The following is a 22,859-nucleotide window of genomic DNA, read 5'->3' on the forward strand; positions in this document are numbered from 1 at the left end:
CTGTAAACAAAGGGTAAGCACCAGGCTTGCCTGGGAGTGACCTGCGTGGAGCAGCCCCTGGGTTGGAGGAGCTGAGCTGGCAGGCAGGTAGCTGTCTCGGTGAACAGAGTCATAGAAAGGTTTGCAGGAAACAGAGGTTGAAGCTTCTAGGCTTCAGGGTGACCCACAACACCCTGGCCTTGGCCTCTGGCGGCCCGACCTGGCCCATGTAGGTAACAGACACCAGGAATGTGTGTGGGGTGGGGGCTGGGTCTCCCAAGGAGATGAAGATGCCGTGTCACGGCCTTGTATCCTTCTTTCATTCCAGCTAGGATTCTGATCATGTCACTGCCCTATACGAATTCCACCTCTAGAACTGCACTGTGCAATAGGGTAGTCGCCTGGGGCTATTGAATGCTGGAGGCTAAAGCAAACAGCAGTTAGCATATTAAAGCTAAAAGACCCGGTTGGAAGGCCCCTGGTTACACCAGCCACAGATCAAGTGTCAGCAGCCACATGTGTCTGGTGGCTACCATATTTGACAGCACAGATATAGTAGATTCCCATTCTAACAGACATCACACATCCATAAGTATAAGCCCTTCAGGGTGTGGGCCCCAATCTCTGCCCATACTGCTCCCCAGTAAACCACTCTCAGCTCCCTAAACTTACCTTAACTCTAAGCCTGTGCTTGTGACACCCCATCTTTTTCCCTGCTTTAGCTAATTACCCCACCCCCCACCCCCATTCCTCAGGTCTCAGCTCAGCTGTCACTTCTTCCCCTGCTCAGGACAAGTGCCCAAGCATGAAACACTGTCGTAGCAGCCACGGGCATACCTACACCCTATACCCCACACAACTGGTTTTCAACGAGGGCAAGTTTGCCTCTGGGGGGACATTTGGCAGTGTCTGGAGACATTATTGGTGGGTGCTTCTGGCATCTGGTGAGTAGAAGCAAGAGATGCTGCTAAACATCCTGCAATGCCCGGGACGGTCCCTATAGCAAGAAGTGCCTGGCCCAGAATGTTGGCAGTGTCGAGGCTGACCATCTCTGCTCTCGACTGGGCAACTCCATAAAGGCAGGGGGAGGTGTCCTTATACCACATAGTCCCAGGCAACAGCCCCGAGCCGGCATATAGGAGGTGCTCAATAAACACTGACCTTAGATGTTGTATAAGATTCTTGCCCCAGGATCCCAGTTCTTTCACAATGTCTTTCTCTGATCATTATGATAGGCTGAATAATGCCCCCCAAAACATGCAGGTCCTACTCCCCGGAACCTGTGAGGGTTACCACATACGGCGGAAGGGACCTTGCAGGTGTGATTAAGTTGGTTGAGATGGGAAAGTTATCCCAGATCATTCAGCCGGCCCTTAAATGCACTACCAGTAACCCTATAAGAGGAAGGCAAAGGGAGACTTGACACAGAGGAAAAAGGTAATGTGAGAATGGGGCCGAGAATATTTGAAGATGCTACACTGCTGGCCTCGAGGATGGAAGAAGGGGCCCCAAGCCGGCAGCCACCAGATCCGGAAAAGACAAAGGACAGATCTTCCCCCCTAGGGCCTCCAGAGGGAGTGTGGCCCTGCGGACACACTGGTTTCAGCCCGTGAAACTGATCTTGGACTTCTGGCCCAGAACTGTCAGAGAATACATTTCTGTTGTTTTAAGCCAACCGGTTTATGGTGATTTGTTACAGTGGCCCTGGGAAGCTAATACTGTCCTATTTCATTCTGAGGTTTCTTGGATTTGGATCAGAGAACGTAAAAGGAATGGCATGTAGGTGCCAGGTCCCCAAGCCTGCTGGCTCTGATGGCCGGGAGGAGAGATGGGGCACAGGTGAGTGAGTGCGGCTGAGCTTTGGGTGTTTCTAATGTGGCAGCTGCTGGGTCATCAGCAATCACGTTTACGGGTCATTTTTCACACCTTATTCCTGCCACTTTCTGTGATGCCGCGCCTCAGGCAGGAAGTGATTCGACCCAGGACTGCCTGGCTGGCTGGCTGGCACTAAAGCAGGGGTTAGAATAGAAATCCAAGCTGCCCACCTCTCCAGCCTCCTGCCAACCCCTTTCTCCTCTCCCATCACCCTCCAGACATAGAAGATTTTCTCTGACCTTCCAACACAGCCTTAGGGTCTTTGTACCTGCTGTTCCTTCCGGTGGAAATCTCCTCATTCAGGTCTCAGCTCCAATGTCACCTCTCCAGAGATGCCCTCCCTGACTGTGCTAAGGCAAGTGGTCTTGCCCAGTCACTTTCTCTTTTTTCAATCACACTGTTGACTTCCTCCCAAATATCTTTGTTTGCCTGTTCAATGTTAGGTCTCTGCCCTCCCCGCCCCCCCTGCCCCAACCCTAGACTGCAGGCTCCAAGCCCTTGTCCACCTCTCCAGCCTCCTGCCAGGAGGGCAGGAACTTTGATCTGTCCACGGTGTGTCTTTAGCCCAGTGATGGCGAACCTATGACACGCGTGTCGGAGGTGACACGCGAACTCATTTTTTTGGTTGATTTTTCTTTGTTAAATGGCATTTAAATATATAAAATAAATATCAAAAATATAAGTCTTTGCTTTACTATGGTTGCAAATATCAAAGAATTTCTATATGTGACACGGCACCAGAGTTAAGTTAGGGTTTTTCAAAATGCTGACACGCCGAGCTCAAAAGGTTCGCCATCACTGCTCTAGCCCATGCCTGGCACACACTAGGTGCTCAATACATTCTGAATGAATGAATGAGTGAATGAATGAATGTGGAATGAATTTGCAGCTTTGGGGGATGCTTGCCCAAAGCCAGTCCAAACATACCTGATCTTGGCTTTCCGAAAGGCCAGCTCCTCTTCGTTGCCAAAGTCCAAGGACACATCCTCAGTGTCGTCCACCAGGGCCTGGGATGGGGGAGGAGATGTGTGTGTGTGTGTGTGTGTGTGTGTGTGTGGAGGGGGGCGGGGCGGGCACCAAAGGCGAGTGACAGACCCACTCGTGGTGCAGAGCCCACCCGCATCCTCCCTGCAGACCGGGCCCCACCCTTTCGGCTGCGACTCAAGCCCGTCTCCACCCTCAAGCCCATTTGGGGTCCAGCCGGGCCCAGGCCCCCGCCTCGCGCATCCCTCCTCCTCCCCTTGTTTCCCCAGCGCTCCCGCAGGCTCCTCCCATCCTCACCATCATCCTTCCACGCCCAGCATCCCTGCGGCCCTACCTGCTTCATCCTCCCTGGAGCCCACCTGGAGCCCAGTCCCCAGGCTCCTGCTCCGCCTCTCGCCGCGAAAAAGCCGGGATGCCCCTCAGGCCACTGGCCGCAGACCTGGTGGGGTCACAGCCTGCGGCTGCGGTGCCGCCTCCGCGCAGGTCTCCTGTGGGGGCGGGGCGCGCGGGCCCAGAGCGCAGTCGCGGGCTGGGAGGTGGGCTCCCCGTGCGGGATGGGGCGGGGCCTGGAGGGCCCCTGGCCCGGGTACTCGCTGGGGAGTGGAGAGGTGGGGTGCATACAGAGCGGTGGGAGGGAGGGGGCGATTTGGACTCAGAGGGGGACTTGAGGACCTTGAACAGTGATCCTGGGAGGAACACAGGGGCTGGATCAGTGAATGAGGTGGATGTTCCATAAGTTTCCAATAAGCGAGTGAATGAGTGAATGAGTGAATGAATGAATGTCAGTGTTGGGCAGCCCCACTCAGAGTTTGGTGAAGTTAGTGTTTCCCAAAAGCCTCTGATCCCAAGAATTTCCCAGGCTCCTTAGTAAAAGCAGATTCCCGGGCCTGGCCCTGGAGATGGAGAAGCCTGCAGTGGGGTCCTGGAATCTGCCGTTCTCTGCAGACGCTGCTGCAGCCACAGCTTGGGAATCATTGCTGACCACAGTGACAGCTGCATGCATCCGGGTGCCAGACACATACTGAGCACAAAGTAACTACTATTGGCAGTAATAGTGTTTCCAGGTATCTCCCAGGAAGGAAGGCTTGCCACCTGAAAGTCTTTCCTGGCCCAGCTGAGAGTCCTGACGCCAACACCCTAGTCCTGCCCTTCGCCCTCCTGCCACAGGCAATAGGGGCCTGTCCCCCACCCCTGGTGACCCAGAGAAGGGCTGCGGGTACAAGCATCTGACACACTCAACCGCTGCTGCCCCCCCAGTGATCGGCCTGGGATGTGCCAGGAGGAGAGGAGGAAGCAGAGCTGCCTAAGTTCTGATCTCTGGGTAGGTTCCCCTACATTCCCTAAACTGACCCACAAAAGGCCCCCGGGCATGTGTGGAGGGAGGGTATGTGGGGCTAGATCAGTGGTTCTCAACCTTGGCTGCACATTAGAGTCACCTGGGAATCTTTTTCAAATCCTGACTTCTGGGCCTCATCCTCCAGAAATTCTGTTTCTTTGGTACTAATGTTGTGGCCTCACCCCATAACAAAGAAACAGAATTTCTGGAGGATGAGGCCCAGAAATCAGGATTTTAAAAAGATTCCCAGGTGATTCTAATGTGCAGCCAAGGTTGAGAACCACTGGGCTAGAATGTCGTCTTTAGGGGGCAGGGGGTCTGGGTGGGGCCTAGGTGCTGCAGCTCTAACAAGCTCTCAGGTGATGCTGATGCCACTGGCCTCTGGACCACCCTTCGCACTGTAATGACTCAACCACCAAAGCCTGGTTTCCTAGAAAGGCTGTGGGCTCTTCTAACCCAAAGCTGGCTCCAGGCACAAAAGAGTGTCATACTGAGAAGCTGGGCCCCAGCTGCCTGGGAGGAGCTGTGGCGGGCAGGTGGAGGTGAGAAACCGTTGCAGAACATTTAGGGGCTTTTTCTCCTACCCTGAGAATCACCAGCTGTTGGTGTCTGTTGAGTTGGGGCTCAGAGAGTCCCCAACGGGGTGAAGAGGCAGGAAAACCCCCTTGGAAGCCCCCTTTGGGGACCAACTGTCATTCATTGTCAGCCATCGGGTTAGGGGTGCCTCGAGAAACAGCCGCAGCTCCCAGCACGTGGAGGTCACCCCACAAGCAGTGGGTCATGCCGTTCTCTCCAACCCCCAACCTGTCCACCTGGGGGCACAGGCTGAGGATGCAGATGGCGGGGCCAGACCTGGGAGGCCCAGTCTCCCCTCCCAGGAGAGAGCACCCTCCCTGCCCACACACCAGGATGGCCCTGGGGTCTCTGCGGAATTTGGGGTGTGGGCCGAGAGCCTGAGGTTCTCCAGGGAATTCATCATTGACTCTGGAACCAGCTGCAGTGGAGTCACCTGAGGCTGCTGGTTAAGAGGCAGATTCCAGGCCCCCACCCCAGGCTTCGGAATCACCAGGCCCACGCCTGGGAATCTGCTTTTCATGAGGGCCCCGGGGAATTCTTGGGATCAGAGGCTTTTAGGAAATATTGACCTCTCCTCACGCTGGTACCACTGAGTATGCGCACTGGGATCCTGACACAAGCCACCCTCTGCTCGTCTTGGCCCAGAAGGGGGTTGGGGAACAGAGCTGTGAGGAGCAGCTCCATCTCTGAGCCCTGGCCCTGGAGCCAGAACCACTCAGAGGAGGGGCTCCAGGCCTAGGCAGCCACTGGCCTCTGGATGGCCCTTGAAGGTCAACACCTGGAGTTGGGCAGGCCTGGCTGGGAAAGTGGCGGCTTCACCTCTCCCTGGTTGGGTGGCCTTGAGGAGATTTCACCTCTCTGCCCCCAGTCTCCACATCTGTGAAATGGGGCTGTATCTACGCCCCCCCCCCCCCCCGCCCCGGCCCCAGCAGGGATTTTGCCTCGACCAGAGAAAACAGGTGTAAACTGCCTCCTCCGAGTAGGGGCTCAGAGAACAGTGGCCTTGGTGACAGAGACTTGTGGTCATCAGCAGAGAGGCCTGGGGTCCTAGGAACCCCCATGGGCCTTGAAGAACACAGGGGGTGAGCCTCATGCCGGAGTCACGCCCACTGAAGGGCATCTGTCTTCATAGAGGAATGGGCGCTGCACATCCTGCTCAGTTGGTTGTTTCCTGAGCACCTACTGTGGGCCCCACATGGCTTGTATCCGGGACAAACACATCTGGGGCAGGGGGCCGTGCCCAGCCCTTCCCCCCAGATGGGACCTCAGACACCCTGGACCAGGAGGCAGGAGCTTGGATGTGAACTGATGTGGCTGAGTACTGCAGCCCGGACCATGGCTGGGGAGGCAGGAGGTGTGGGCATGGCTGGACTATGCCTGGGTCTGGGCCACACGGATGTTCTGCTCTTTATCCTGTGGGAAACGGGCACTTGGCACAGAGTTCAATAGTGAGAGCAGGATGTGTGTGTGATCAGACCTGGGGCTGGAAAAGGCCCTGAGCTACACCCATTCTCCCATCAGGCAGGCTGGAAGTGGCACCTCAGGCCTGTCATTCCCGGGCCAGCAGCCTCTCCTCATCCTCAGCCTCGCACTCCCCGGGGGTGACACTCCCTAAGATCCTGCTAGTCCCTCAGATCTGCCCACCAGGCACCTGGCACCTGGCAATGGCCCTGCCATTCCTCCCCGATAGGGTTGCCGGATCGAGCAAGTAAAAATAGGGGAGCCCAGAGAAATGGAACTTCAGATAAACAACAATAACTTTTAGTATAAGTATGTCCCGTGAAATATTTGGGACATACTTAAAAATTATCAGTTGTTTATCTCAAATTCAAATTTACCTGTTGTCCTGTCTTTCATCTGGCAGCCCTATGACTCCAGGCTGGGGCCCCCACCCTGATGTCTGGGCAGCTGCCCCTGCTCCTCTCACTCTCCGCCTCCTGCAGAAGCCGAGTTCATGTCACCGTGGTCCTCCCACCTGACCAGTCCTGATTTTCACCACGCTGGCACCCAGGAAGGCAGAGCAGATTGCCGAGAGAAGGTGTGGCCCTCCTGTGGGCTCCCCTCAGGATCCCTATGCACCTCACCCCACCAATCTTTTAACATTATTTCTGTAAATGTGACCTGTCGACTAATATGTGATTGCAGATAAATAGCCTGTTTGCTTAAGAATTCTAGGAACTAATTTCAAAAGAAGTGAACTGCCCTGGCCAGTGTGGCCTAGTGGCTGAGCATCATCCCATGCGTCCCGTTTGATTCCTGGTCAGGGCACATACCTGGGTTGTGACTCGATCCCCAGTAGGAGGTGTACAGGAGGCAGCTGATCAATGTGTCTCTGTTCTTTTCTTTTTTCTTTTTAAAAAAACCTTTTTATTTCCCAAATCTTGTTTTTCTTTTTAATTTCTTTATTAATTAAGTTATTACGTATGTGTCCTTATCCCCACATTACCCCCAAACCCCCTTCTCATGCCCTCACCCCCCTGTTGTCTGTGTCCATTGGTTAGGCCTGTATTCTTGCATATAAGTCCTTTGGTTGATCTTTCACCCTTACCCCCACCCTCCCCAATGTGTCTCTGTTCTTGATGTTTCTGTTCCTCTCTCTCCCTCTCTTTCTCTCTCAAAAAAAAAAAAAAGAAAAGAAAAGAAAAAATCAACAAATATATATTTTTTAAAAAAGAAGCAGACTCTGACCTTCAGGCATTTCAGCTCAGGGTGATTTGCTGGCCTTCAACCAGCTGTCAGAACAGACTATGTTGGCTTGCCTGTACTCCCTCCATGGAGAACTCTTTCGATTCCTCTGGTTTTTATTTCGTTCTGTCTCCCTCCTTATAAAAACACCTGCCTGAGCTGAGATGTTAAGATGGTCTGTGACCTGAGTCGCTTCTCAAACTGCTGGCTCTTTAATAAACTTACTTTCCTTCCACCAGCCCTTGTCTCTTGATTATTGGCTTTTGAGCGGCAGGCAGCCAAACTTGTTTGGTATCACCCAGTCACCTTGCCGGGGGCAGGTGGTACATGGGTGAGCCCTGGATTCTACCCAGATGGACCTCAGCTGTACCTGTGAGATCGGGAGAGAATCACTGCCCTGCCCACTCTGGGGGCCTTCGCTCACCCACCCACCCACCTACTGTGTGCTTGAGTAGCAGCACAGAGCCCCACCCTCAATGGGCTGAAATTCTAGTTAAGAGAGAATAAGAATGACCAAACCTGGCAGAGAGAGAGAGAAAGAGAGAGAGAGAGAGAGAGAGAGAGAGAGAGAGAGAGAGAGAGAGAGGAAAGATGTGAACCGTCTTTCAAGAACTCAGAACAGAGAGAGCAAAGGTGTAGAGCAGTGGTTCTCAACCTTGGCTGCACATTAGAATCACCTGGGAATCTTTTTTAAATCCTGATTGCTGGGCCTCATCCTCCAGACATTCTGTTTTTCGTTACTAATGTTGTGGCCCCACCCCATAACAAAGAAACAGAATTTCCGGAGAATGAGACCCAGAAATCAGGATTTTAAAAAGATTCCCAGGTGATTCTAATGTGCAGCCAAGGTTGAGAACCGCTGGTGTAGAGGCAGTGAAGGGTGGGACATTAGGGAGGAGGTCAGGAGGAGCTGCTCTGAGCCTCTACCTTTTCAGCCTCGTGAAAAATCAGTGTGTGAGGTGCAGGAGCTTTGATTCAGAGGAAGCAGCAGGTGCAAAGGCTCTGAGGCGGGAAGGGCCTGGGCGCCTTTCAGAATCATCGCATCTGGCCTGCCTACCATAGCAGAGTGCATCGCAGAGCCTGCCCCGCAAGGCCTTCTGGGCCGAGGGGAGTTTGGCGTCCACCTGATGGGCGGGGGAAGGTCAGGTCGAAGCCACCTGACTGAGGACCGAGACTCAGGTTTCCGCCCCACCTCCCGCACTGCACCAGAAGGGCTCTGGCAGGATGGGTGGCTCTGCGAGGTAGGGGCCTGGGAAGGGTCCTGTTTGATGGATACCTCCTGGTCTTTCTGACAACCACCACCATCCATTCTGTGAACGGATTGCAGGTAAGGCCCAGCCCTCCCCTTCACCTGCGCGGGGCTCTGTCCCGGCCCCAACCTGGATATGCTATTTCTTTGGTAAGTAGTCTGCCATCTCGCCAGCTGCCCCTGGGGGTGAGGCGGGGTTCCTTGCAGGCTGAGAATGTGGGGTCCCCCACCCCAGGGTTGCAACAGAACGCAGCCTGTGGGAAGATGCAAAGGGCCCAGGTCCTCCCTCCCCTAAACATGTTGCAAGAAAACCGTTGGGGAGAGGAGCCTTCTGGTTTAAAGAGATTTATCACATGCCATGTGTGGGCCTGGTTATGATGTGATGTGAACAAACGGGAAAATAAAAATATGAGGGAATCAGGGACTGAGCCCCGATGAGGTGTTGGATAACACTGAGGGTTATTACTCATGGTTAAGACATGATAATGATATTGTGGCTTTTAAAAACTGATATATACAGCGGGTCCTCAAAAAGCATTGTTGCGTGCAGCGCCGTTTTTTTATAACGTTGATGAGGGAGGAGAAATGGATTCCCAGCCCAGGCTACCGTCTGTGTGGGGTTTGCGTGTTCTCCCCATGTCCGTGTGGGTTGTCTCGGGGGGACTCCGGTTTCTCCCACCTCCCGAGGATGTGCACCTGAGGTGAACTGGCCTGTCCACGTTGTCCCAGTCTGAGCCCCTGTGGGTGTGTGAGTGGCCTGCGGTGGACGGGCATCCTGTCCAGGGGGGGTCCCTCCCCGGGCCCTGAGCTGCTGCAATAGATTCTGTCCCTCCCCACCTCCATACACAACCCTGAAGTGGAATAAGCATGTTGGAAATCATGACCTTACTTGTTTTTATTAATCATTTGTAAGTTTATGTTTAGCTCACACTGATTTCAAAGTTTAATATTAGAAGTGTTTTAGGTCTTTTTATTTTCTTGTTAATCCTCACCCCAGGATATTTTTTCCATTGATTTTTAGAGAGAGTGAAAGGGAGGGAGGAGAAGGAGAGAGAGAGAAACATCAACGTGAGAGAGACACATTGATTGGTTGCCTCCCAAATGCGTCCCAACCCGGGCCCATGATCAAATCTGCAACCCAGATACATGCCCTTGAACGGAAAATGAACCCAAGACCCTTTAGTCCACAGGCTGAGGCTCTAACCATTGAGCAACTGGCCAGGGCCGTTTTGGGTCTTTATTTAGAAGTTTGGTGATGTTCTTGTGACTAGAAATTCACCATAGGAACATAACTCTTTTTTCTATCAATTAACCTAGGGGAATATTGCTTTCATGATGTGTTATCTCGCTTAAAGTCACAGTTGTCGAGAACCTATCAAAGGCGTTAAGTGAGGACTTAATGCAGCGGTTCTCAACCTGTGGGTCGCGACCCCTTTGGCGGTCGAACAACCCTTTCACAGGGGTCGCCTAAGGCCATCCTGCATATCAGATATTTACATTACGATTCATAACAGTAGCAACATTACAGTTATGAAGTAGCAACGAAAATAATTTTATGGTTGGGTCACAACATGAGGAACTGTATTTAAAGGGCCAGAAGGTTGAGAACCACTGCCTTAATGTCATTTCGCCTATAATAAAATTTACCCTTTTAAAGCATCACATACAGTGGCTTTTAGTACATTCACAAAGTTGGGCACTCATCACCACTATCTAATCCCAGAAATGCTTCTTCGCCCTAAAAAAAGAAACTCTGTACTAATTAGCAATTAGTACAGGCCCTGGCAACCGCTCGTCTGCTTTCTGTCTCTGTATTCGCCTGTTTTGGACGTTTTATGTGAGTGGAATCGCACCACGTGTGGCCTTTTGCATCTGGCTACTTTTCCTGGGCACAGTGTTTGCAGGGTCCACCCGTGTTGCAGCATGCATTGGTACTTCATTCCTCATTGCAGAGCGAGAGTCATCGTACGGATATAGCACGTCTCGTTTATCTCTTGGTTCGCTGATGAGCACTTGGGTTGCTTCTACCTTTTGGCTACTATGAATAATGCTGCTGTGAACATGCCTGTGGAAGGTGTTGTGTTGGGTACCTCCCTGGGAGTTGAATTGCTTATGGCTTTGTTTTTTAAGAATCCATTTTTACCAAAAAATTCAGGTGACATGATGTTAGAATTTGCTTCAAAATCATACAGAAGATGGAAGAAGGGGATGTATTAATGTCAAGGAAGAGGCTGTACACGCTGAGAATTTTGAGTTGGGATGAGTATATGGAGGTTTATTATACTGTTTACTATTGTTTAAATTTGAGCACATTTTTTTTTTTAAAGTTGAGGCTCAGAGCAACTTTGTTTTCCTTTCGATTCCCACCAGGCGCTCTCCAGTAATAGAAATGTAATTTGAACCACATGTGCCATTTTAAATTGCCTAGGAACCACCGCTAGAAAAGTAAAAAGAAACAGAAGTTGATTCTAATCATATTTTTCTTTAACCCAGTACATCCAAAACATGATCATTTTCACATGTAAGCAATTTAAAAATGACGAATAGGGTATTTTACGTTATATTTTTCTACGAGGTCTTCAGCCACGTGTGCCTACACGCACGGCTCAGCATTTCCAGGGCCCAGAGGGACTCCTGGCTCCCGATTGCACAGCTCAGCTTTGTTTGGAGGCATTTAGTGCTCCTTTCTAAAGGCTCACGTGTCTTCTCCTTTCACTTGGTTGTTTTTATCCACCTACAACCTCACTGAGTGCTGCACCCCTGTGCCTGGACCATGTGCCCAGCACAGAATCGGAGGGTGAGGGGGTGAGGACCCCGGCAGGGGTGGGCAGGGCAGCGGCTCGCTCCCCACCTCACAGATGAGCAAGTGGAGGCCCAGGCACAGCTGAGGTCCATCGGGGTAGAATCCAGGGCTCACTCCATGTACCATCTGCCCCCAGCAAGGTGACGGGGGCCCTGAGGACAGCCCACGGGAGGACCCCACCTCTTCTCTTGGCAATCTGCTCTGCCTGCCTGGGCCCCTGCCTTGGGTGCCAGTGAGAGAGGGACAGAGGCCGGGTCAGGTGGAAGGAACACTATGGCATAGGCACAGTTCTGCAGGAGGCGGAGGGTGAGAGAGGCAGGGGCAGCTGCCCACACCGCAGAGGGTGGAGGGGAGGGGGGAGTCCCAGGCTTCGTGGGCCTGGATGTACCCTGGCCTGGAGTCATAGGGCTGCCACATGAGAGATAGGACAGCAGATACATATGAATTGTAGATAAACAGTTGATGTATTTTTAGTATAAGTGTGTCCCAAACAGAGCAGGATGTCTGTGTGGCTTGGAGCCCTGCCTCTGTTTCCCTGCCGGGCGGTTGCGTGGGGATGGATGGGCTGATCTGTCAGGTGCTGGCACTGACAGCCGTGCTCTGGCCTTTCTGCAGCTGCCTGGCACTGACAGCCGTGCTCTGGCCTTTCTGCAGCTGCCACTCCTGCTGGCTTCGTTCGGCCGCTCCCGGCTCCCACCCTTGGGGGCCTCCTTTGCTGCAGCCCCACCATGCGGCCTATCTGTGCTGGAAGCTTGCTCCCCTTTCAGACTGCCCTTGCCCGAGGTGAGAGGGGAAATAGCCGCCACGCCTTGCCGTGTCCCGCCTGGCCTCCCAAACAACCTGCCATCCGGCCAGGCCAGAGAGGAGTCAGCAAACAGAAAGCACGGCGTTGCTCAGGGGCTGGGACAAGGGGCAGGAAAGCCATGCCCACAGCAGGGCCTTCTCCTCTGGAAGCTGGAAGGATGGGCAGGGGTTCCTGTTTGTCTTGCAGCTCTGGCCTCGGCCCCGGAGTGGCAGGAGCTGGGCGGGTCCACCCACGGGTCAGTGCGGGGAGATCAGAGCGCCGGTCTCACCCCATTGGGTAGTCCCCGACCAGGGGAGGTGGCCCCCACCACCGTGCCCCCTCTGGGCCCTGCTTGCTGGGGACCTGCCAACCTGTCCCACCCACACCTTCCCACTCAGCAGGCCAGACTGTCCGAGTTCCAGAAACTCCCAGCCCCTCCCTACCCCAGGGCTGTGGAACCGCTGCTCCCTCCCAGGAATGCCCCTCCCCTGTAGATTTTCTTAGGACTGAAAATCTGAGGTCTCCCTTCCCTGACCCCCAGCTCACATCCCAGCCAATCACTCAGTCCCTCTCTGGGGTCTGGGATACAGATAGACGTGTTTTGTTCTCTTTCTCAAACTTTCCATGATCTCTAATTCTCTTGTTTTCTTATTAGTTTAGCAATCTGGCTCCTCCCCACTCCCTCACTAGGGTATTATCTTCATAAGAGCAGGTGCCCCTTCCGCCCACCTGGCTCTGTGCTGGGCACACCAGGGGCCTTGGACAGGTGCCTGGGGAGCAAGTGAATGGCGAGATGGCCAGCTCTGGAGATGCTCGGGCAGCGAAGCTCTGCCCATCGTGGAGTGAGGACTTTTCAGGTCAGGGGAACAGAGGCCTGGACACCCACCTGGAGCTCTGGTCTGGATCCAGGATTTTCTAAGACACACACACAGCACAGTCCCAGATTGGGATGGGGCAGGCAGGGGGGGCCAGGCAGCGTGGAAACCTTGGCCTCAAGGAGGCGGCGCCCAGCCCTCTCCTGGCTGCGGACCAGGCGGGCCAGCCAGCAGGCAGCGAGCCACCACTTACGGGAAATGCTCGACTGAGGAGAAAGGGTGGCTGGTTGTTTGGCCTCACACACTGGCCCCTGTCCAGACGAGTGAGGAAGCCTGTACAACCACATCAGCTAACACCAGTTCTTCGTGGAGCAGTAGCTGCTGGCCAAGAGACAGGGCCACCCATCCATTCCTTCCTCCCCATTTATTAAAATAAAAGAAGAGAGAGAGAGAGAGAGAGAGAGAGAACACTCCCTTGGTAAAGTATGTTAATGCATCCCGAGAGGCAGCCACGTGCCCTGGCTGAGAGCTTGCCTGGATCTAATGCCGGTTCCACTGCCTGAGCTGGGAGGTCTGGGCAAGTCAGTAAGCCCTCAGCCTCAGTTCTGTGTGTGAAGCTGGGATAATTATGGTGGCACCTTCTAAGGACGTGGGGGGGGGGGGGGGGGCAAGGGAGGAGCCCAAGACTTAGTAGTTGCCCACGGGCTCAGAGCATGGCTTGCACGTAGTGTTTGCTAAAGAAATTATGTCAGTCTGCCTTCATGACCACCCCAGGAGGTAAGCAAGCTCCACCAGATGGTACCCATTTTACAGACAAGTGACTGAGGCTCAGGTGTGTGTGTGTGTGTGTGTGTGTGCGCGCACGCTTAAAGCAGGCACGCTCGGCCAGCAGGTAGGAGAACCCTGAGTCAGTCTCGGGCCTCGGGCCTCTGGCTCCGAGCTCTTCTTGCCACACAAAGGCGGGTGTGCACTCCCTGCCAAGCTCTCGACCCCAGGTCTGACCTCTAGACTTGTTTGAGTTGGAGCTGGGGAATAGTTTAATAGAACAAACAAACAAATGGAGTTAATGGAGTTAATTGCCAATATTTAAAAATAAGATGTCACTATTTTTTTTTAAATCATATTTTTGGTTTCTCTTAAGAAACTGGAAGCTCAGGCAACATCGAGTCTGCAGCCCCCACGGCAGGAGCTGAGCGGTGGCTGTCCCCTTCCGTTCACCCTCCCCAGTCCCCAGCTCACTCCTTTACATTCTCTGTCTGCCCCTGGTAAGTTGCCATGGCTCCTTAGGACCCACGGTCTTAGGTGGAATTTCCCAGGAGCAGATGGCACCCTGTGACAATGATGCAGGGGAGCGGAAGGCAGTAGGCAGCGTCCCCCGGGAGTGTGGGGAGTATGCTATGACAGGGAAAGGCCACGCAGCCACGTGATATTAGGTAAAGCCCCACCGAAGGTGTATTAGCTTCCTAGAGCTGCCAAAACAAAGTAGCACAAATTAAATGAGTTAAACATCAGAAACTGTTTGTAAAAAAAAAAAAAAAGAAAGAAAGAAAAAAGAAATTGTTTGTCTCATAGTCTTGGAGCCTGGAGTCCGAGGTCAAGGTGCTGACAGGGCCGTGCCTTCTCCGAGGGCATCGGGGAAGGAGCTGCTCCGCCTCTCCCCCAGCCTCTGGTGGTTCCTGGGCCTGTGGCAGCATCACTCCCACCTTTCCAGGGCGTCTCCCTGTGCGTCTGTGTCCACACCTCCCCTCCCATGAGGGCACCAGTCATGCCCACCCTACTCCAGTGTTGCCTCATCATAACTAATTACATTGGCCACGACTTATTTCCAAATACAGTTACATTCTGAGATGTGAGGGGTTGGGACTTCAACCTGTGAATTGGGGTCGGGGAGGACACAGTTCAGCCCAAGCAGAAGGTCACCCTGGCTCACTCAGAGTCTCTACTCGGGTGAGGGAGTGGGGGTATTCATACGTCCTCACCATCGGCCCCTGGTGAAGGGCTGTCCCCGGCAGGGACAGGAATTCCCGGGTGCTTCTGGCTCTGGGCACACAGGCCAGGCATGAGGGTGTCCTCATCACAGAGGCACAGGTGGTGCTGTTGAGGGGGTAGAGGGATCTCGGGCATGAAGGTGGGAAAGGGGTCTGGGGGATGTGGGCACCTGCTACCCACCCTCCATTGGATGCACTGAAGGCAGATCCTTCACCCCACACCTGCCACCCACTTGCTTGGTGAGGATTGACCCTAACTCAGTCCCTGGCCTCTTGGTGCCTTCCTTTCTCTATGCACAGACTGGGACTGGAGCTGCCAGGGCCCGGGGTGGACCATACCCACTCACCCTAATCCACATGTGCCCTGATCCGGCTGGCACTCCGGGACTGTGGGCAGGTGGAGGTGTGCAGAGACCTCACACCTGTCGGCCTCACGGAGGGGCTGAGGAGCCCTGGGAGACAGGGGTGCCCTGGCTCTGAAACCCCGCCCTATGGGTGCTCGGGGATGTTCAAACGCAACTCGTGAAATGCAGCATGTGTACGCGGGAAAGGGCACCAGGACTGAGGATAGCAGGGAGGAAATGGGACCCTCTGGTGGGGAATCTGACTCAGCTGGCAGCCTGGGGTCGGGGAAGAGGTGGCTCCGGTCGGCTGGCACTTAAGTGCTTGTTGCAGGATCTGGGGGCCTCGGCAGCGTGGCTGTGGGGCACCTACTAGGACTAGGAGCATAACGTGGGGAGGCGGGCAGCACTGCCGTCTGGGAGAGCACACAGACATGTCCCCAGAGAGAATAGGTGGCCTGGTGGCGGATGGCAGCCTCGTCCTGCGAGAGCGCCAGGCTTTGAGCTGGAAGCCCCAGCTTGCTAAGCAGCACGGCCAGGTGCCCTGTCCAGCTCCCAGGCAGGGGCAGGTGGAATGGTCCTGGCTCCTCCTTCTGCAGAGCCTGGGGGGCGGGGGGGAGTTGGGAACCCCTGACTCTAAACTCACCAGCAGCGGAGCATGGCTAAGGCCAGCAGCACTGACAGAATGAACCGTTGCTTGAAATGCTGGGGGCCCCAGTGCTGTAGGACCATCCCTATGACCATGCACCGCAGCAAGTAGGAGCTGACACGACTCCGGGAGCCTACAGGCCGCTCAAGCCCCGGCTCTGCCACACTGGGCATTGCAAAGCCTGGGTTGGCGGCTGCAACATGCAGGCTTTATATTTTCCAGGCCTTAACAGAACAGCAGTCTCTCTTGCTCACTTAACAGCCCCCAGTTAGTGTTCAAGCTGGCAGGGCAGTTCTCCACTGGGAAGAGCCCAGGCTCTTCCTATCAGGGCATCCACTGAACCCCAAGACCCTGTTGTCTTCCATACCCAGAAAGCGGTGGAGGAAAGGAATACAGAGGAGGTAGGACCAACTTTCTTGAAGGACCCAGAAAAGGCAGAGGTGCCACTGGAGAGAACTTGGGCACATGACCACACCCAAATGCAAGGGAGGCTGGGAAATGTAGTCTAGTTGTGTGCTTGACTATAATCCTATTTTTATGAAAGATGAAAAAAATGGTTTCTACCAGCGTTTTCCATTGATTTCCACAATCAGTGTCTCTGGGGTTCCATTTTCTCCACTCTAAAATGAGAATGATAGCCAACTATGCTAATAATAGAGGAATACGCAAATTGTCCAGGACACTGTCACAGTAACAGTAAAGACCGAACAGGCTGCATGGAGTGACCAGGCCGGCAAGGGAGTTAGTGAGGGATGACCAAACGACTGAACAGCAGGCTGCATGGGGCGACCAGGCTGGCGGGGTGGAGGGCAGTTAGGGGCAACCAGGCTGGTGGGGGTGCAGTTGGGGGTGATCAGGCAAGCAGGGGGGGCAGTTGGGGGTGATCAGGCAAGCAAACAGGTGAGCAGTTAGGAGCCAGCGGTCCCGGATTGTGAGAGGGATCCTGGATTGGAGAGGGTGCAGGCTGGGCTGAGGAGACACCCCCCACCCCATGCATGAATTACGTGCACCAGGCCTCTAGTTCTCATATAAAATGCTTTGCACATTACCCAACACAGGGTAAACCCTGGATACTAGTAAATGGGTATCCAGCATTACCGGATACCTGTAGCTACCCTTGAGGTTCTTGGATGTAGTTGGGGAGGACCATGGACAGGGCTGGACCTCCTGGTAGCCAAACGGATGGTCTGGGCATATGGAGAGTTGGGGCATTAACTGCAACATGACCACTTGGACTCTGTCGGCGAAAACTGACAGTTACACAGCTCTCTCAGAATTCAGTTCAACCGTCTCCACGTTCAGATGTGAGTGCTGAGTCAGCGCCGTGTTGCCAGTTACAGAGAATATCAACTGCCGCTCCTGCCTCTCAGAGCCCTGAACAAGACGACCAGCCACCCAGGGCTCTTTGGACCCTGAAGACTCAGTCCTCATTTCTCAGACTAGCTTGGTCTTCACGCCTCCAGGACGTGGCATTCATCATACATAATTTTAGCTGAGTCACTTTGGGCAAAAATCAGCCACACAGTGGAGGCCCCACTCTGAAATGCATGGGTCCAGGCAAGGCCACTTCTTCCCGGGGGAACTACAGGGCTCCAAGACCCCTTCCTCAGCTCCAGCCACTGCCAAGGGGACCCGCACCTGAGCAAGGGGGGATTCTTGCTCATGTGACCTCAGCAGTCACCAACACCTTCCTGAAACAGGCCAGGCTTGTTGGCCTCACTTTTCAAGTGGGAAGTGAAGGCCAGGAAAGGGAAGGGCGAGGCATGCAACTGGGAGAGATGGAGCCAGGCCCTTCACACACGGTTTCTCCACTTTGCCTGGCCTCCCTCCCTGCAGGCTTCCTCCGGACCAAACAGTGACCAGATCCTGTCGACTCCTGCTTGCAGCTCTCCAAAGGCCTCATTGTCCCACATCCAATCCCGGCTCTGCACCCACAGAGACTTCCCCCATCCTCCTGCCATGGCCCACCCCACCCACTGCAGCCACGCTGCCATCCCTGCTGTTCTTGGAGCAAGGGCGCTGGCTCCTGCCTCGGGGACTCTGCCCCGCTGTCTCCACATGCCCTGGCATGCTGGGCACATGTAGCTGGCTCCTCTATATCCATATCCCTCAGATGGCAGCTCAAGCGGTTCTTCCCGGGGCAGCCGCAGCTGTGTCCCGCCCGGACCTCTCAGCACACCTGGTTCCCACGCCCGAAAACGCCCTCCATTCTCTGCCGGGGGCTTGCTCTGTCCTCCAGAACCTGCTAGCCCAGCAGGGGGGTGGGGAAGCCCCGGGAGCTCCTCCCACGGTGACTTTCAGGAGTTGGTGTCTGACTGCTTAGCACCCTCGTCCCCCAGGTAGCTCCGAGGCTCCTGCTCTATGGAAACTTCCAGAGGTCCCTGGTGGGACTGAGCCCCAGATGCCCACAGTGGTCATCTGGTCAATAACACACCCCAAATTTGCTCCCTCCGTTCCCTGTCTCCCAACAGAAATTATGTAACTAGACAACCAAGGGGTCTGGGCTGCCTGTCACTACTTGAGCCAATTAAGCAGAGACAGGGCTGAATCATATATGAACATTTATTCCAAAACTGCCGGCAGGATGGGAGAGCAGAGGTCACCCACAAAAATCTGCTCTGTGCCCCTCCACCCCCCGGTCAAAAGCCAGCTGCCTATATTGGGTAAAAGGACAAAGATGACATGGGGAAGTAGGCAAAAGGGTATGCCAAATGGGCAGTTTACAGGTAATGGGGGCTGGAGATTTGCAAAGGCCTGTGGGTATGCAAAGGGTGGGGTCCTCAAAGGGCTGGCAGCTCTGGTTTCTGCACCAAGCTTGCTAACGTTCCATGAGAATAGGCAGCGCCCAGATGGGGAGGATGGGCCTCATTTCCAGGTGAGCTCCCAGGTCCCATGTGCAACTCCCAGCCAGGTTAGAATGTGCTTTCTTTAATCAGAACAAAGCAATCACGGTTAACAGAGCACGATTACTGTTTCTTATAATTATAGCTGGCCCCCAGTATTCTATTTCCGCCCTGATCACCTTCTGCAGTCTCTGCACATGCTTGGAGCTGGCTTCTGGAAATATTCATGTGGAGTCTCACCTCCAGAGTCCTTCCCTACCCACCCTGTCTGTAGGGGGTTGATTGTAGCCCCAGAAAAGCTGTGTCCACATCCTACCCCTGGAACCTGAGGATGGGACCTCATTTGGAGTAACGTTTTTTTGCAGATGTAATTCAGGATCTAGTGACAAGGTGTCCTTGTAAAGAGAGGACACAGACGGAGGGAGGGAGGCCATGCCAGGACACGGGAGAACGGCGTGTACAGACAGAGGCAGAGGTTGGAATGATGCATCTGCAAGCCAAGGAATGTCAAGGACTAATGATGGCCCCAGAAGTCAGGACAGGCATGAGACAGATTCTGTCTCAGAGCCCCCCGAGGAACCAGCCCATCTGACCCCTTGGTTTTGGAGCCCTGACCCCCAGAACTATTGGAGAATGAGTTCCTGTTGTCTTGGCAGCCCAGCGAAACAAATGCCCTATCTGAGCAGCTCTGCACATCGGCTCGATTGAGCATCTTCCCCTGAAAGTATCCAGGTGGCTTCTGCTGTGTCCCCCACCAGAATGAAAGCAGGTCCTCACTGTCCTCTCCCCTCCACCCCGTATCTTCAGCCCCAGGACAGTGCCGGTGCCATGATAGACCCTCTATACATAACTGATCAGTGAGCCCAAATGAACCCAGTCCAGTGGTCCTTGTTCACTCCTGCTCAGCTCCCACCTCACCTAGAAGACAAAATATCGCCCGAGCTGGTTTGGCTCAGTGGACAGAGCGTTGGCCTGCGGACTAAAGGGTCCCAGGTTCGATTCTGGTCAAGGGCACATACCTCGGTTGCAGGCTCCTCCCCGGCCCCGGCCCTGGTCAGGTTGCATGCGGGAGACAACCAGTCGATGTGTTTCTCTCACATGGATGTGTCTGTCTTTCCCTCTCTCTCCCACTCTAAAAGATCAATGGAAAAATATCCTCGATGAGGACGAACAACAACAACAAACATAGAAGACAAAAAACCATCCCCAGCTGACCTTGGCACGGCTGCTCTCTCCGGGCCCGGGAGCTCTCAACCTGGCTGCATGTTAGCATCCCCTGGAGGTTTTCTCACAAAACCCGTGTCCCGCCCCTGAGGCTCTGAGTGAAGTGGGCCAAGGTGGGACCCCAGCAGCATTTTAAATGTTCTTCCAGGTGATGCCAGCGTGCAGCCAAGGGTTGAGAAGCCCTGGTTTGGGGGGAGGTGAGAGTAAGGAAACATACAGGGTCCGAGTTCCAGGGTGACCCACAATCCCAGTTTAACCAGACTGAGTGGGTCCCTGGATTCAGGGCTTGTGGTCCTAAAACCAGGACTGTCCCAGCAAACCAGGAGTCCATCACCTTGGGTGTTCCCCAAGCCACCTGCATGACATGCCACTCTGTGAGCCACACCCATGGTCCTGGCCACTTTTAGGGAAGGGGTTGCCACTGCCTCTAGGGGGGCCCCGGGGGTGCCTGCTCCAGGCCTGGGATGTCAGAAAAGGGGCCGGGCCACAGCCGGACTGTGTGGAGGTGGGGCGGGTCCAGGCATCAGGCGAGGCATTTCCCCTGCCAACCTCCCAGCAGGCACGATTTGAACAGAAGGATTTTCCCAGGTGGCTTGTGGGCGCTGCACATTCATTGTGAGAGTCTTTCGGGGTCAGATTGGGTTTGTTTCCTTCTCAGAAGGAAAGAGGTACCCGGCCTGGCATTATAGTAGTACACAGAGTAGTAAGCAGGTTGAATGAATAAAGGCACGTAAGTAGTTGGCAGTTGTGTGGGCTGGAAACAACCAGGCCTTTCCCACTTCTGCTCCACACACCCAGCACCTGCTCTGGTTATGTACAACGTAGATGCGTGTTTGCGACACGAGAAAAATGCTGGCAGGGTTCCCAGAGGCACTTCGCCTCCCTCCAGCCCACTCCCCTGCTGGGGTTTGGGGGCTTCTACTCACACCACTTGGTCTGCGTGTTCATCCAGTCCCACAAATAAAAGTAAAATCGTCTCTGTTCTTCTGTGAGATGAGGCAAAAACGACTAGATAATCCCAGTATCTTCTTCCATTGGAAGAGAATTTTTAGTTGGCTCATGCCCCCATCAACGAAAAACCACCTTTCCTGGCCTCCCCTGCAGTTAGTGTGGTCATGTGACCCAGTTGTGCTGCTTTGGGGATATGCCTTTCCCTCTGGGGGAACTCGATTGTGATGGCAGGAGCTGGGGCAGCCGTTTTGGATCGTGAGGTGGAAGCCACTAGAGAAGATGGGAAGGCCAAGCCAGAGAGGGGGCCTGGGTTTCTGCACCGGGAAGCCACGTTCTTTATTCTGAATGGCCTGTGTGCAGGCTGTTATGTGGGAGAGAAATACACTTCTACTCTGACCTTTGTTTGAGTAGCCGTCCCTGTATCTTTTCTCATGCACTGCATCATGTAAAAGTGGCCAGGGGGATATGCATCCACTGCCAGCTTATGCTGGGATGGTTTGAGTTAAAAATGTTGGCTCCTATCATCAGGTAGGATAATCCTTACCTGTTCCTCCTTTTGGAGGGCAGATTGGAACACGATGATTGGAGATTCGTGATGATTCGTGATTAACGTCTCTGCGTGATCAGGACTTGCAACACCCTGATCGCAAAAAAAAGAAAAAAAAATGTTGGCTCCATGACCCAAGTCTGGGGGCACCTCTTAAAGAGACAGGCAGTCACCCAGGCTCCAGGGGAGCAGAACCCGGCCGTGCTGCCAGATGGAGAGAGGGATTTTCAGGATTAAGATGCTAGCAATAAAAAACCCCCAGCAGTTTCCACGAGTCCCCACTAGAAGTGCCAAGGGCAGACTCTCCAGAACCCGAAGGCTGGGTTATAGCTGTGCTGCTTCTCCCACGGCCAGGGGCTGAGCAACACGACTACGGTCCCGTTGCTAAGTGGCAGAGTTGGGGCTTGAGTCCAGGCATGTGTGACCCGAAGCCTGCACTTGCCTCAAAGTCAGGGGCTCAGATTGAGGAGTGGGGGCCTCTAGGACTAGCTGCCGGCCCCAGCGATGGTCCTAGCTTCTGTCCTCATTGCCCACTGGGGGGTAGGGGGCAGAAAAGGTCTACCATCCCAGCAGGGTTGGAGCTTGGAGCCCAGGGCCCTGGGACGGCTGAGGGGACAGTCATTCCTGACTAGCGTGAAGTCATCTACACTGGGGCTGGGTAACATTGCCATGGGATTCTGTTGTGTGTGTGTAATGTTCACCAGCATCCCTGGCCTCTACCCACTAGACACCAGGAGCACCCACACCCAATTGTGACAAGGAAAAATGTCCGCAGAGATTGCCAGTGTCCTCCTAGGGCCGTGGTCGGCAAACCTCGGCTCGCGAGCTACATGCGGCTCTTTGGCCCCTTCAGTGTGGCTCTTCCACAAAATACCATGTGTGGGCGTGCACGTACAGTGTGATTGAAACTTCGTGGCCCATGCTAAAAAAACAGGGGTTTGTGGAAGAGCCACACAGTATGGGATCAAAGATTTCAATGTGGCTCGCGAGCCGTGGTTTGCCTAGCCATACTTTGCCAAAGACTGCCGGGCGAAGAGCAACCAAAACTTTTGAGATTCCGGGTCAGCTTTAGTATCTGACCTATCTTGTCTCTTTCCCTGTCAACCTATATTTACGTTTCGGCTCTTAATTATAATACTTGCATTAAACCGTCATATTTTTATATAGATTAGGTGAATTATTAACCACTTAAGAAACAAACATCTGAATAATTACTAATGTTCTATGAAC

At 54.0% G+C, this 22,859-nt stretch overlaps 1 protein-coding gene and 1 non-coding gene across 2 annotated transcripts in view; one reads left to right on the top strand and one right to left on the bottom strand.

Annotated features, from left to right (window-relative positions):
• TVP23A (trans-golgi network vesicle protein 23 homolog A) overlaps positions 1-17,288 on the bottom strand; it is a 39,661-nt gene extending 22,373 nt beyond the window's left edge. The window contains exons 1-5 of the mRNA XM_023760237.1: positions 17,163-17,288; positions 15,789-16,017; positions 15,066-15,227; positions 3,460-3,524; positions 2,782-2,861 (exon numbers count right to left, since the gene is read on the bottom strand). Of these exons, the coding sequence (XP_023616005.1) occupies positions 2,782-2,861; positions 3,460-3,524; positions 15,066-15,227; positions 15,789-16,017; positions 17,163-17,288 (662 nt within the window). The remainder of the gene's footprint in view (positions 1-2,781; positions 2,862-3,459; positions 3,525-15,065; positions 15,228-15,788; positions 16,018-17,162) is intronic.
• Positions 17,289-21,603: 4,315 nt separating this feature from the next.
• Positions 21,604-21,741, top strand: LOC111827506. The gene has a single exon (XR_002831107.1). It is a non-coding gene; the product is annotated as a U8 small nucleolar RNA (small nucleolar RNA).
• The last annotated feature ends 1,118 nt before the right edge of the window (positions 21,742-22,859 follow it).

Source organism: Myotis lucifugus, unplaced genomic scaffold (genome assembly GCF_000147115.1).
Source record: "Myotis lucifugus unplaced genomic scaffold, Myoluc2.0 scaffold_176, whole genome shotgun sequence".
Lineage (NCBI taxonomy): Eukaryota > Metazoa > Chordata > Mammalia > Chiroptera > Vespertilionidae > Myotis > Myotis lucifugus.